Source organism: Ciona robusta, chromosome 9, assembly GCF_009617815.1.
Source record: "Ciona robusta chromosome 9, ASM961781v2".
Taxonomy (NCBI): Eukaryota; Metazoa; Chordata; class Ascidiacea; order Phlebobranchia; family Cionidae; genus Ciona; species Ciona robusta.
This window is the reverse complement of record NC_143243.1, coordinates 7,699,321-7,713,745: the sequence shown is the minus strand read 5'-3', so window position 1 is coordinate 7,713,745 and position 14,425 is coordinate 7,699,321. Positions and strand designations below refer to the sequence as shown.

General features: G+C 37.7%; 2 protein-coding genes across 4 annotated transcripts in view; one reads left to right on the top strand and one right to left on the bottom strand.

Annotated features, from left to right (window-relative positions):
• LOC149731892 (disco-interacting protein 2 homolog C-like) overlaps positions 1-1,697 on the bottom strand; it is a 32,827-nt gene extending 31,130 nt beyond the window's left edge. For both annotated transcript variants that reach the window (XM_089885421.1, XM_089885422.1), the window contains exon 1: positions 1,367-1,697. In XM_089885421.1, coding sequence (XP_089741547.1) covers positions 1,367-1,457 — 91 coding nt within the window. In that variant the 5' untranslated portion in view covers positions 1,458-1,697. The remainder of the gene's footprint in view (positions 1-1,366) is intronic.
• Positions 1,698-4,054: 2,357 nt separating this feature from the next.
• LOC149731891 (cholesterol 7-desaturase nvd 2) lies at positions 4,055-13,968 on the top strand. Of its 2 annotated transcripts, none has more exons than XM_089885359.1 (12): positions 4,055-4,209; positions 4,819-5,013; positions 6,432-6,532; positions 7,321-7,512; positions 8,292-8,464; positions 8,738-8,860; positions 9,433-9,561; positions 9,858-10,031; positions 10,489-12,145; positions 12,209-12,267; positions 12,495-12,532; positions 12,673-13,968. In XM_089885359.1, the coding sequence occupies exons 1-9, from the start codon at positions 4,124-4,126 to the stop codon at positions 10,672-10,674; spliced, it is 1,359 nt and encodes a 452-aa protein (XP_089741485.1). In that variant the 5' UTR covers positions 4,055-4,123; the 3' UTR covers positions 10,675-12,145; positions 12,209-12,267; positions 12,495-12,532; positions 12,673-13,968. The 2 variants fall into 2 exon arrangements, with proteins under 2 accessions (XP_089741485.1, XP_089741486.1); XM_089885360.1 differs by having other exon boundaries at positions 12,209-12,299.
• Positions 13,969-14,425: the final 457 nt, after the last annotated feature.

Sequence of the window (14,425 nt, the reverse complement as noted above, 5' to 3'; positions counted from 1 at the left end):
GACCTATATAAACCATAACACAGACATGCAGGATGCCTAGGCAGCCACATGGCACCTTGGAAAATCTTATGTACAATTAAAGTATATAGACACGTTAAACAAGAATATTCAACAATCAACATGATTAGAATATCAAAAGTAAAGAACTAATATGTCATTATGGTACCATAAAGTTAAGAATGAATTCTCAAAGGAGAGACTGTAATAATGATTAGCCAAATATGGCAAACACCCTAATTTGATAAATTACGTCTGGCATCAATTTTTAAAATTGGTATGTGAACACCACACAGCAACATTAGAATAAAACCCTTCCCTATGATATGCGATACCATTATGTTGGACTACACAGAACTCTAATAGATATAGGTGACAACAGTGTAGTAAAATGATTCCAATACAGAACTACCATTGTACTGTATACTAATAAGCATACTGGATATTCAGAAGTGTTTATACCAAAACATCGGCAGAGTATAAACATACTCATATAGTAAAATTTAACCCAAGTTCAAGATTCAATTACTGTCTTTGCAAATCGAATATGAAGCCTATTACTATTACATAGGAAAGAAATGGTAAACAAGAACAGCCCTGTGAGAAGTTGAGAACAACAGTGTAGTAAACAAAGAAAATACCCTCGAGCGAAAATTGACAAATGAAATGATGTCATATGTGATAAATTTGATGATCCAGATATTCTTACACCCAACACACAAAAGTTTACATCAAAAAGAGAACGGAAAATATTGTAAACACAGGTGTTATTAATAACCTGCTGCTAGGTAAAGATTATTAAATATTTGTATTATGGTAAAGTGTCTAATGTTGAAGTTGAAGCATACTTTACTTGGCAAGTACAGAATGATATATTATACTATAATACCAACAAATATATGTTTGATGTGTAATACAAACATTCAGACACCAATACCGTTTACAGTATGAATTTCATTTCCTATACTGTAATGTTAATGTATTATGCTATGACTTTTGATGAGTTTATAAAAGCTAACTAGCAATATCAGCAGAAATGTCATCCAGAAATGAGACACAACCACAACAAACACAGCAATTTAGTGTTGTTGTATAATAATGTAAACAGTAAACAAACTTTGTCCATGATGAAGCATGAGTGATACAACATAATATCTATCATAAAACTTTGGTGATTGATATTAACATTTTTAAACCTTCACAAAAAAAAAACATGGTGCTAGTGAAGAAAGACATAAAACCTGTCACTCCTAACTGATAAATAACCCCTAAGTACCAATCTATAACACTTTCCACAAGCCTATTCTGTAAGGTACTGGAAGATTTACTAATACTTACATAGCCCATATTATATGCTTATCATATTTACCTTCTGATATTTCGATATCGAGTTCCGCCAATTTAGCCCGAACTTCCAAAGGCAGAACTGAATAGTTGATATTCGCCAATGCTGCTGACATTTTTCTTCTGTCTGGTATTGCCTTCAGTTAGTATTAAAATATGGGACCACTAGTTGCATGTAAACACTCTTTTAAGATTTGTGTTGATTTTCTTTCAATGTGACACCTGCAGTTTTAGTCCATACTCCACAAAATCAGGTCAAAGCAGCTTGGATCAGTGTCAATCTCATGTAGGTATAAAGTACAATGTATTTATATATATTCGCAGAAAGACCTGTTAAACGACAAGTACCATTATAAACACGTAATGCTTCTAAATGGGTATTGACCTACTGATACACTGATTAGAATAACAGTTGATAGCCGACTAAGTGCACGCGTATAATACACGTATATTACATGTTCAAAAAGAAAACTGTTAACTACATTAGCCTACCCTTTCTAGGAGTATCGAAGCCCCATATATAGACTATCGGCGTACCACCGATTCCAGGAATAGAGTGATAAAAACAAAACTAGCGCGCAGACCCTTTGGTTGCTGTTTAAACGGTTATGTTAAAAATAATTCACCAGACACTACAGCTTGTTTTATGATAAAAACGGAACCACATAAAAAATGAGGCTAAATTAAGCGTAATTAAGCGTTTTAAAGTTTTTTGAAGAAAATTACTACGCGTATCCTCCGACTCACGCCTTTCCTATCCACATGGCACTTCAGTAACAACTGGTTTGAAATGCTCTCGTAATTTGGGGAGAGAGGAAAAAAGGTTTTAAGAAAAAGGCAGCGGTTACTCGAAAGAGACATCTGGCGGATATATTTTTTATCCTTTCTGCCAGTAAGTGCTTGGTGGAAGAAAAGTGAAAAGTGCTAAAAAACGCGATAGAAGTGATTGCCATTTAACGACGTTATCACGATTAAAAGGAAAGCAAGGATATAAATCAGAAAAAAGGTGGGTTTCGTGCAATGTTGTGTATTGATAATATCACCTGTAAAATTCTGTGAAGTGCTGTAAAAAAATTCGTGGTTCGTTTTAGCACTTAACTTATCTTGTTTATTTGGATACAAAAATGACGAAAATGCATTTTAGCAATTTGTTTAGCATTTTGATTTGGGCTGTTAGAAATGTGTGGGACATGTTTCCATACACTGTCTTTAAAGTTGCATTTGCTAAATTTCTTTGTCTAAGTATGCCTAAAATAAATCTTTTTGACAGTAAATACCCAGAACGTGAGTTTATCCAGTTTTTTGCCATGTTTAAGTGAGTGGCTCCCGAATTCCTGCACAATTTCGCTGCAAGTCATGCGTGACTTTAAACAGTAAGAAGCTAAATAATCGTTTAGGGTTGTGGTAAAAATTACCCCACGAAAAAATCCCCGTTCAGTTTGCATCTAAAATTTTGCATGTTGAAACAGAAAAGTCCCGGTGCTAGATCTTGCTGCGCATCTATAAAAATAAAGCAATATTTCGCCCGATCCATAAATTGCTGTAGGCCCTGTTTAATATAAAGATTGTTATCACAAGGTTATACGAAACCGATAAACGGAATTCTCAGGGTCGGCAGGATATGACATATGTGGACTTGCGTCAAAGGTGTGACTATATCAGGAACTATTGCGAACCGACGAGTCTCTAATCACCTCGTGCGCAAATGTTTTAAAATACATACGTATGGTTTTATCACAAAAACGAAAATACACGAAGTGCTTAGACGAGAAGTCTAGTTAAACGAATAATACCTAACAGAAGGTAGCTTTCTCATGGTCTGAAAAACAGCACGTTTGGGATCTACTTATTATCACTATGAGGTCATAGCGTATTTTACCGCCGCGCGGCACCGGCGAGGGAAGACTAAGCGCTTCTGTGACATCACAAGTCGCTGCCGTGATTACAGACAACCTGTTATTGCGTCGTCAATACCGCTCAGTCAGGTAGCAACTACCATCAGACTTCCGGCTACGAATGACTCATACGGTACAGGAACTGCGAAAGGGTATATAAGGAACTAGTAGGGTCATTCGCCTCAGTCGCAGTGGAAAGTACTGCGATGCTAGCATAGATCAGGCAGCGCACTGGCAATCTTGCACCACCATAGGACCTCCTCCCGCAGACATCTATATATACAACATGTTGCAAGATTTTTAGTGGCAGCCTAAAGCTACAGGTTTTGTCTGACTAGCAACGAAGCGTGAATCGATTTACGAGATAAGCGGGAAAAGTTACACGTGCCGTTCCTGCTAAATTTTACTCTAGGGACCCAGTTAGTTTTATGTGACGGAAGTCGCTTGTAACAGCAGTCGTGTCGCTTAACGACAGGTCACGAATTCTACCCAATAGTTACGAGTGTTTGCATTTTTACAACCGTGAAAATATTGCAACTTTACATATATATATCTAAAACATACGACAGACTCAAATTGCTCTTAATCTCCGAATGAATGAACAATTTTAGGGGATCGTAATTCGTAACCGACACTTAGCTTAAGCTTGCATCAAACTAATGTTAGGTTACGGACGACGCTAAAGGAAAAACGCAGGTGAAGATAAATGGACACTGTCGAACGGTTTACCACAAAAGGGTTTTTGCAAGTCAGGGATATATGGTAGCATTTTTCTAGAGCAGGCGTGTATATAATTTAAATGTTATTGTTTTTTTATTGTCTTTGTTTAACTTTCGTTTTCAGTTGCAGATATTTTTTATTTATAGCGTACTGTTATTCGTCTGAAAATGTTGATCGAATATCTGATTCATATCACAGTAATGGTAATAACATCGGAGCGGCTTCTCATTCTAATGGGTTTATGTGATGAGAGGTAGGTGCAACCTATTCGATTTGTTAATAGATAAGTGTATATGCAACACATATTTCGTGTCAAATGGAAATCAAGAGCCAAATACCGGTTCCCGCATTTAGCACCGGTTAGCATACATATATGGATATCTATGGGTTTTAAGTATTACCGACTTAATAAGTAGCGTTAAGTGATTTGTACAACCATGCACGTTCGGGTTTTTTACCACATGGGGTTTTGTGGAAAAGCTTGAATGATTTCGGCATTCCACAAACGGTGCAATTGTTTTGTTCGTTATACCTTGTTCTGTGCTTCCCATGTCTTTTAATCTCACTTTGTAATATTTTTAACAAATTTCACAAAGTTCCCAGATAAAAACAAGCAGTTAAAGTTTTAATCATAAAAAACTTCCACCGTATAAGAAACTATCTGTATAAGAGATAATGAGCCCTTTGTATTATGCTGCGCGTGTGATATATATACAGTAGTTACTGGTGAATACAAGAACAAAACCACTACGGTTTAGTTTATATAAACTGTAAGCCTATATAAAAGGTCTGCCGCGACGACCCAAACAGAGTTCTACAAAACACGACCAATAATTCGGGAATCCACGACTTTCATTTTTAGCTTTCATTTTCCGGTCACGATTCGCGTGGTTTTCAACGCGGCTGTCGCCATCGTAATCGCGTTGGTGATGAGTAAACTGTACAAAGTTCTTTTCGCTCCGTTGGATCTACGTAGGAAGTTAGAAGACGTGGGTTACGTTCACCACGACCACAGCGTATCCAGAGAGGAGAACATACGGGACACGCAACGTCGAAAGTAAGTTATAAATTTAATAACTGCATTATATATTTGATTGTATGTTTGCATCAGATTACATGTTCGGTGCAATAAATACGTGGAGCTATACCGCAATTGAACCTTCGTGATTTTAGAATATATTACAATTTAAGTGGTGCCGGTACGCGCGAGGTCTGCCCGGGTTTATCGTGGCATACAGGTATATAGTTACATAACGGTTATACAAAGACGTAGCTATGAATGGATATCACCTTTTATTTGTCCCGTACACTTGGTGGGAAAAATGGAAAATTTAGACCGTGACGCTTTTTATCAGGTGTTATATTTAAGGGAAAATAACATTCGTATAATGTTTACAGTTCAGATCACGAAAATCGTTTCAGTGCACATGGGTTTCCTTCGTATTTAAAACCGCACCGAAAACGTATATAGACATCCCGTAGTTTACGAAAGCGGATTTGAAATTTGACGCAAATGAAGTATTTTGGGCGAATCGGAAGACTAACTCGACAATGTGTTAATGAGAATCGACCGCCTTGTCTGCGAAGTTTTTAACACAGCTGGAAATTCTACTTAAAATATGTTTGTTTGCCTCACATTAAAAACGAGGGTAATTCCAATTCAATCAGTAACGTGATGTTCTTGCACTTATAATATAATGGCATCTTACATAAGGCACTAAAGGACTTTGTGTCTCGATGATTTACTAAACATCGTTAACAAGTATTCGAAACAAACATTACCACCGCTAGCATGCCGCTAACGCTTGTTAACTAGGCGTATCGCACGCGTTCGTGGAAAATCCTGGTGAAAACAAAACGAACCAAAACTGGGGAATTGGTAAGCTGGTAATAGCCCCCGTACCTCCCGGTTATGACACTCGTATTTAAACATGATACGACTGATAGAAATGTAAACGGTCCGAATCGTGAGTCAAAGATTCGGTAACCATCACTTTGTAAATCGAAACACATCTTCCGCTAATAAATCGGGCTTTTCCATTGTTCAAGATGACAACTTGACTGATTCAACTCTAATTCCATCTCCGTACCTACCAGTGACTAACATATAACTTTTCAAGTGGCAATTGAAGACGGTCGGTTACGTAATGCAGACTAAATTTAGCAGCCCGGTCAGACCTGCAACGAAAATTGCGTCTCTTTATTTTCACAGTCAAGTAAACAGTCCAACAGCATCTTTGAGATTGTGTTTAAATGTCTTTATCTGCCCCCAAGCCTAACTTTCCACAGCCCTTTGGAAATTTTCCACGCTGTTTTGGAAATATTTTATTCCGGCTTAAGTGCCAATTATATCGTGATAGGACAACCGTTGTTTGTGTATTCAACTACCTCTGTGGGTGTGATCGTATACAACACACCCTAAACGTGTAAACTATACGTCAATGCAATGTTCCAATGATATTAATCTTTTCCCAGAAAACTCGGCAACACTCCGCCAGTGTTTCCGAACGGATGGTTCAAAGTAGCCGACTCAACCTGGATCAAAAAAGGCCAAGTAAAAAGCATATATTTTTTCGGTATGTATATTGTTTATAACAGATGTTTTTAACAACAAGTCCAACAATTGTTTGGTATATTGTATATAAAAATGCTATTGCACAAGAGTTATCTTATATAACCGTCAACATCGTCAGTCGAAAACAAAGAACTCGAGTATGTTATTTGTCGAAACGATGATAAGTACTATGTTTGTGCCTAATTATCGCTTTGTTTCTGTTGCGTCTTTTAATGGGAGCATCCTAATCATATATTGGTAGCCGAATGTTTACTCTGCCCAACAATTAAAGGGGTTTTACGTCACAATATCGTCCCGGCCCTTTTCGTGACGTCAGCGCTCTATAGGCTGGTGTGTAATTCAGGATAAATTATCAAACCGATGTCGTCACAGCTGTATCTTCCGCACACATTCCGGACCTACTTTTGAGAATGTTGTTGTGTTTGTCATAGAATTATTGCGACACACTGGTGATCTATTGGCGTAGGTTTCTATGAGTGTATGTCGCCTTATTTGGACAATACAATTTAGGAGTTTTCGGTAGAATGTTTTACGTTCGACTAATTAATTGACGAGGCAGTAAGTGCGCAAATCCTGTTTTCCAATAACGAAATTAGTTCATGCATTTCGGTTCAGTATGAATTTCGATTTTTTTGCAATTGTTTTATTATCGCGTACGACATTTTAAAATTATTTCTTACATCATTGAAGATGGTTTTAGTTTTAAATCGAAAACGTCTAACAAAAAAAACTTATCATACATAAGTTACCATACAATTTCTTCTAAAATTTTTCATTTCTCATTCGCAGGCGAGCAATTGGCCCTGTTCAGAAACAAACGTGGCTTGCTAAGAGCACTGGATGCATACTGTCCACATTTGGGAGCAAACATGGCGGCCGGGGGAAAAGTCGTGAACTCTGATTGTTTAGAATGTCCATTCCACGGTTGGAAGTTTAGTGGGGAAACTGGGAAACTAGTGGATGTTCCGTACGCACAGAAAGGTACAAATTATCCGCGCTATGAAAAAGTGGTTGGTATATACGCATGCCTTCAACCCAGAGATTATGGGTTCGAAGCTTGATGTTGCTACCATTCTTGGGCAAAAACGACAATTGCTTTAACCCAGCGGCCACTTGTGGTTATGTCTATATTGTAAGACATACATTACAACAATTAAAAAAAAGAACCAAAAATTATACCTTCTAAAGTTACATGCGATGTAACCCGTTATTCATTATTTAATTTCCGCAAGGTGGGGCTATTTTGATGAATAAAGAACAGTCGCTAGAATCAACAAACAAACCGTTGCATGAACGGGAAACTGGCTTTTAATTAAAAACCTGGAATTACCCAGTGTGATAAGATCTTATATAGAAACTTTTGATCGAGTATTACATGAATACAGTAAAGTTCAACTTCTGTGTAAACTTTGTTTCGTGCAATAAGAGTCTGTATATTTAGTACAAGGATCCTCAGTATGTGTTTTGTATATACAACCCTCGGTTGTTTACTTTTGATCCGGTGACGGACTTTCCCATTTATAAATATGTACAAGGAGTGCTGAGTAAGATGGGACACTGTTAGTTACTCAATCTCATACAACCTATCCCGGGTTCCTTATAATAAACAATAAACAACGCTCTTTAAAATTGGAAAAATATGCATTAATTTTATAAATATTCTTTGTGTACTACCAAATAGGACGAAAAAAAGAGAATGAAAATACACCCCATCCCCCTATTATATATTTTTTGAATTTTACCTAACTTTTTATATGCAGTACCCACATTCGTGTCCGTTAAGAAATGGTCATGTTGTGAGGTCGATGGTATGGCTTATCTATGGTACCACTGTGATGGCGGCGAACCTAAGTGGGTATTACCCTCTTCCGTTACCATTAACACCTTGAAATACGCTGGCAAGACGGAACACATCATTAACTCTCATATACAAGTAATGACGACGACCTGTAGCTTTAAACTAATACAGTTTGATAGTATTGTGGGGTAAAATATGGGATACCGTTCGCATCTGAATCCCATATTTATTTTGATCCTGTTTTGAACATTTAAAAACGCTGTTTTACAGCTGTAGGGCTACGGTTGTGTGAGAAATACACATTCGTATTTTTACATTTACAAACAAATGTTAACACATAGTATTCTTACATATTCTCAAACCATTTAAAAAGTGTTATGTACTTAATCATTGCATTTTGTATTCCAGGACATTCCGGAAAATGCCGCCGACATAAGCCACCTTGACCATTTGCACAAACCAGTTATCGGAAGTGACGTAGAGAAAACAAACGAATCTTTGCTGAACAATCTTATATTTCATTCCATCCAGGTTAGTAAGAATATAAAACAACATAAATTAATATTATAAATACCACTGATGCAGCGTAATACAGGTATTAGTTATTAAATAGAGGTATAGTAGGGTGGGGGGAGATGGGACACCTTTATCACATAATATCTAAATATCCTGATCGTGTTTTAAACAATTATAACAACGGTCTATGGGAGTCGTAAGGATACGGTTTTACGATTATGTGAGTTTTCTTTGTTTACTATACCAAATGGAACGAGAAAAATAGAGGAAAAAGGTTTTCCATCTTTCCCCACCCTACTATAGCTTGGAATAAGGATTAGTGGAGAAGTTTAATAACGACGAACTTCTGTGGAGATCATCCTTTATAAATAATCTTTCAATAGCTCATCTAGTATAAAAAACGTAGTCAGTGTATTTCCGACGTTTCCCTCGCTATCCGACCAGACTTCATCAGGAAATGAGTTTGCTTGGTAGCAGAAGTAACAGAATATCATCTTTTATGATATTTTACTGTTACCAAAAGTCAAACAAACGAAAATCTGTATATACAAAACTGCGCAAGAATTTCAAATGTTTACTTTACCTAGGCCTCGTGGAAGCCACCCACCGACCCAAACGAACCGCACCGATCAACTATGAGCATAAAGGACAACATTCACTTGAGCATTTTCAACATCAAAATCCCCCTTTTGTATCTCGAGTTTGAAATAGATCAGGTAAGCCAGGAAAAGTGGGTCGTTTTGCTCTTTTGCAAAATGGCGGCTAACAAGAGCATTTTAAATGCAAGTATCACATACAAAAAAACACGTTTTTAACTTCTTTGGTATTGCTGCTAATTCCGTTCTCTTCGCAGATTTATTTAATCCGATTTTTGTTACTGTATTCGAAGAAATAATTACAACTATATGTCTTACTATATAAAAGTGCTATACTTTGAATATTAGGAAGATTCTATGCTTAATGGAATGTAGTGGCGTTCATAGAGTTTGAAACAATGATCTTTGTCTTGCAGATTGGGCCGGGAGCGGTTCATATCCACGTTCGCACCCCATTCTTTCGAGGACTCATGTTACAAAACGTCACACCGATTGAGCCATTCGTGCAAAAACTTACACACTCGTTCTATGTATCGCCATGGGTCCCTGTGTGTATTGCGAAGGCGTTTTACTTGCTGGAAACCACGCAGGTAAACAAGCATTAAAATAAAATTGGATCCATAAGTGCAATGCCTGTGACTCAACATAGCGATAAGATCAACTTTGAAACCTATGAATTACAACTGTAAACGTGTTTTCCTATTTTCGACCTAACAGTCATATAATCGATGATGTACGTGCAAATCTACACATAACAACAATGATAACAATCTATATACGTAACATGGCCTATTAGAGACATAGTAGGGTTAATGGGGAGACGGGACACCTTTGGCACGTAATTTCCAAATATCCTGATCGTGTTTTAACAATTAACACCAGCCTAATGGGATTAGACAATAGAATGAAAAGGTGTCCCATCTCCCCCGCCCTACTATATACAATATTCTTCTAATTTCAAACGTAAAATGTAAATTAGCAGACGTATCTTTAGGAAGCTGTGTAACCCTATATAGGACTTCCGCCAAATAACGTTTTCATTCGTAGATCGAGCGCGATATACTGATGTGGAACAACAAGACGTATTTTCGACAACCGGTTCTGGTAAAGGAGGAATCTGCACTCGCTAAACATCGGAGATGGTACCAGCAGTTCTACTCAGAAAACAGCCCAAGAATGAACCACCGCGGCGACCTGGTTTATCCCGGAAAACCAAAACTTGCAGACTGGTAAAGATACCAGAACCGAAAGTCGAATGCAAAGATAACCACAGTGAAGCGTTATGAGCTTGAATCATTACGTAACACCGTTTTTGAATTTTGGTGTTGAATATTTCTGTATGCTTTATCAAGTCGTGTGTTTTGTGTATGCTGTACATTATAACACTGTTTGTTTGATATATTAATTCATTCCATAAACAATATACACGAAGCAGGTCGGTTCGATTTTAGATTGTAAAACTGAGAGTAACCTGCCATAAGAAAAAACAAAATTATTTTATAAACCCGATGTATGTTTTGCCTAATTTTTTTGTTTAATTATTTTTGCTTGTATTTATTTTTTCGCTTTTTTTTTATTTAAATTCGCCTTTCCGCACATTATATCGTTCGTTTGTATAAAATGCAACAGGTAAATAACGTGTTTTTTTTTAAGTTGCACACTGCTACTAAAACAGTCAGCGTGAAAGTTTTAGGTCTATTAGTTTGGAAAGTTATCAAAAACAAGAATTAGTGACGCTGAGATCAAAAGTAAAAATGGTCGCCATGTGCTGGTCCATGTCTCGCTGTAGTAAGAACTCACTCGTATTGAATACGAACGACACTTAAAGATAAATCCGCGCTTGAAACGCCAATTCAAAATCGCGAATCCATGTGAACTTAGTGTATTACGTCACAGTGTTGAAGTGACGTCACAATTAATCCGCCATCCGGTTCTTGAAGCTGATTGGTCAGATTCCTCACGCGACCGTCGCCCCGCATCAGCTGGTCACGCCAGCCTTGATTGCCCCGCGCATAAAACGCTCCTCTTAAGCGAGTTACTCCCACGTTTCAGTTTAGATGAAGTTGGTTGCACACCAGGTTACAAGTTGGAAGTTTTCTTGCAAGACTTGAGTTAAGTATTATTTCGTTATATCGGTATTATATTATGTCTTACTTTTACTATTATATTATTACTTTACATTACTACACAGTTATATTATTCCACTACATTCTATACAATAACATTATGCTAAAAGTTTTGTGCCTTGCATTTATTACTTTATGCGTTTATATTTTTCTTTATCAAGTTCGATTTCGGAATCGCGACGGTTCTTTGTTTCGTCACTCGCGACGTCACAACGCTCAACCTCGGTTCACAATCGCTGCGTTCTGTTACGTCACAACTCGACACAATCGCTCTCTACCGCTCCTCGCGGTTATGTTACGCCATTAGTTTCGTTACGTCATAGCCGAACAATACGCGACTGTTCCACGCTTACGTTTTGCGATTTTTTTCATGGGGCCCCATGCGCGGTTTGCGTCGACGCAGGGCACATTACTTGTATATTCTAATTATATTTGCGCTATGCGCGCGAAGCAAGAAGATCAAAGAATTGGTAAAGTATAAATCACAATCGGCATTATTACGTACATAAGCTCTTTTCTAGAAACATCGACGATATGACGTCACGAAGTGGTGATGACGCAACAGAAGAACCCACTTCGTAAGTTCATGGTTTCTTGACTAGCTTATTTTGCTTTCAATAAAATCTAATCTAAATCTACAGAACATGGTATGTGACGTCACAGAGAATCAAGCGGCCCATGGAATAATGCAAGAAAGAAGGTAATTATGACGCAATATTGTAGCAGAGTGGGGTAAGATGGCACCGGTTTTCATTCTCTTTTAGCGTCCTATTTGTTAGTAATAAAAATAATATGTTCATACTTGGTCCGCGACTCCTTGGGTGTTATAATGTTGTTTAAAACACGATTAGGAAATATGGGAGTTAGGTGCTAACGGTATTTATATTATATTAGTTTCAAACCGATGTTTGACGTTTGTTTTTACAGAAAAGTCAGCGAATAAAGCTGCCGAAGAAAAGCGCAAGGTATTGTATTATCATTGTTTATAATTATAGAAACGATAAATTTGAGATAAATTTATATATTAAATAGATTGGGATAAAATTAATGAATTTTCTGCTTGTTACGTAACTTTTACATACGACTTAACTATCCTACTTTGCAGACGAAGAACAAAGACGAAGACACCATAAAGGATACACGGTTTGAGGTTTGAGTATTATAAGTATGAGTTGTGTGTTGTATGTGTGTCTGCGCTGCTGTATTCTTATTCTGCTGGGCCTAATGTCGCCAGCTATTTTTAGTCAGTCACTACTATAGTGCATTTTGCATGTCTATGAAATATATGCAATGAAACTATGGCGATTATCTTGCTGGATCAGATTTTGTTGTTGTACACTCTATTGGGTACTTCGTCTACAAAGGTCGAACCCTTCAGCGATTCTGTATTGTCCTGATCGCTTGGTGAGAACGCTATGTTGGTACACAAATACTCGAGTAATATTAACACGTAGTATAATAAGCGCACATAACTAAAATCCATGAATTTTCATTTAAATTAGTAAAATATAAGCTTCTCCACCCCGATAAAATAATTTTAATTCCTCAAACGTCATGTAGCGTGATTGGGACGATGGCCACGTCACAATTACGCTACGACGTCGATACGGTGGGTCAGAGCATTTTCATGACCCTGCGTTCGGTGCGGTTACGTCAGTTTTGATTGAGTTACTTAACGGTCAGTTTGTTGCGTGGACGTCACCGCCAGTGATGCTACGCTAGGTATTTAGGTCACTGTCATTGCGGTTCGTAACAACCTGGCGCGGTTTCGTAACGGTCAATTCAGTTCGTAACACCCCGACGTTTTTATTATATTGTGTGAAGATACGACGAGAGTATCGCGGTACCAACATGGCGACTTACCTTTTGATTGGGTCATGCGGAGCTGTTGTTGGCTTCGACTCCTTGCGGTCGGACATTCAATATGGTGTACACTGCAGATGATTATCCTTCGGGATTTGAACCATATTTTATTTGTAGATGTTTCAATGATTATGTTCGCGTTAATTACTTTTTGACTGCGTCCCCTTTTTGTATGATTGAGCTGTTGTGTTTGTTGCATGTTTGGCACATGTATGTCGCTGCACTTGTTGTACTATTTTTGTCTTTTTGTTGGTGTGTTCCTTACTATTTTTGTCTGACGGTTAGTTTAACCTTGCTTGGGTAAGGTCTATCCAGCAAAGGGTTTCTCACCAGAGTAGAAACCCACTACCATTGGCTGGGGGCTTGTCGTGCCGTAGTGGCTTTCCACCAACGCCAGCCACATAAACTATGAAGGTATTTTTAATCTTGTTTCTATTTTTCAGAGGATTCTTCAATAAAAGTCAATTACTATTTAATTTCTTTTGTGCAATTATTTCGTGTCGTTGCAAAATAAAACATCACAGAACTTTTTATTGAATATGCTTCATGGTTTATTTAGCAGTATGACGTCAGAATTTTGATACGTCATGGAAGGGTGACGTCAGAAATTCAGACCCACACGTCACTTCAAAGAATGACGTCGTTTTGCTTCCAAAATAGAGCGATTTCTCTAGCGATAGAGCTATGTCATTTTAAAACCAGATTTCTCCCCCAAAGAGTGAAATCGGCTGCTACTGCATGTCTTATTAAATTTTAAAAAACTTTTACCACAAGCATTAAAACAATACTCCAACCATTTTAAAAATATTCTGTATTCAGTTTGAAGGACCCGCACTTTATATGGCGAGAACAGCATTGTGTAGCATTATGTGTACAGTACGTTGTCCCTTATAATACGCCATCCGTTATACGGCGCTCTCAAGCAATTGTGCGGCACCAGCAGGGGTCGGTAAATCGACAAGGGGGGTCGAAAATATCAGCACAAAGTGCGATGT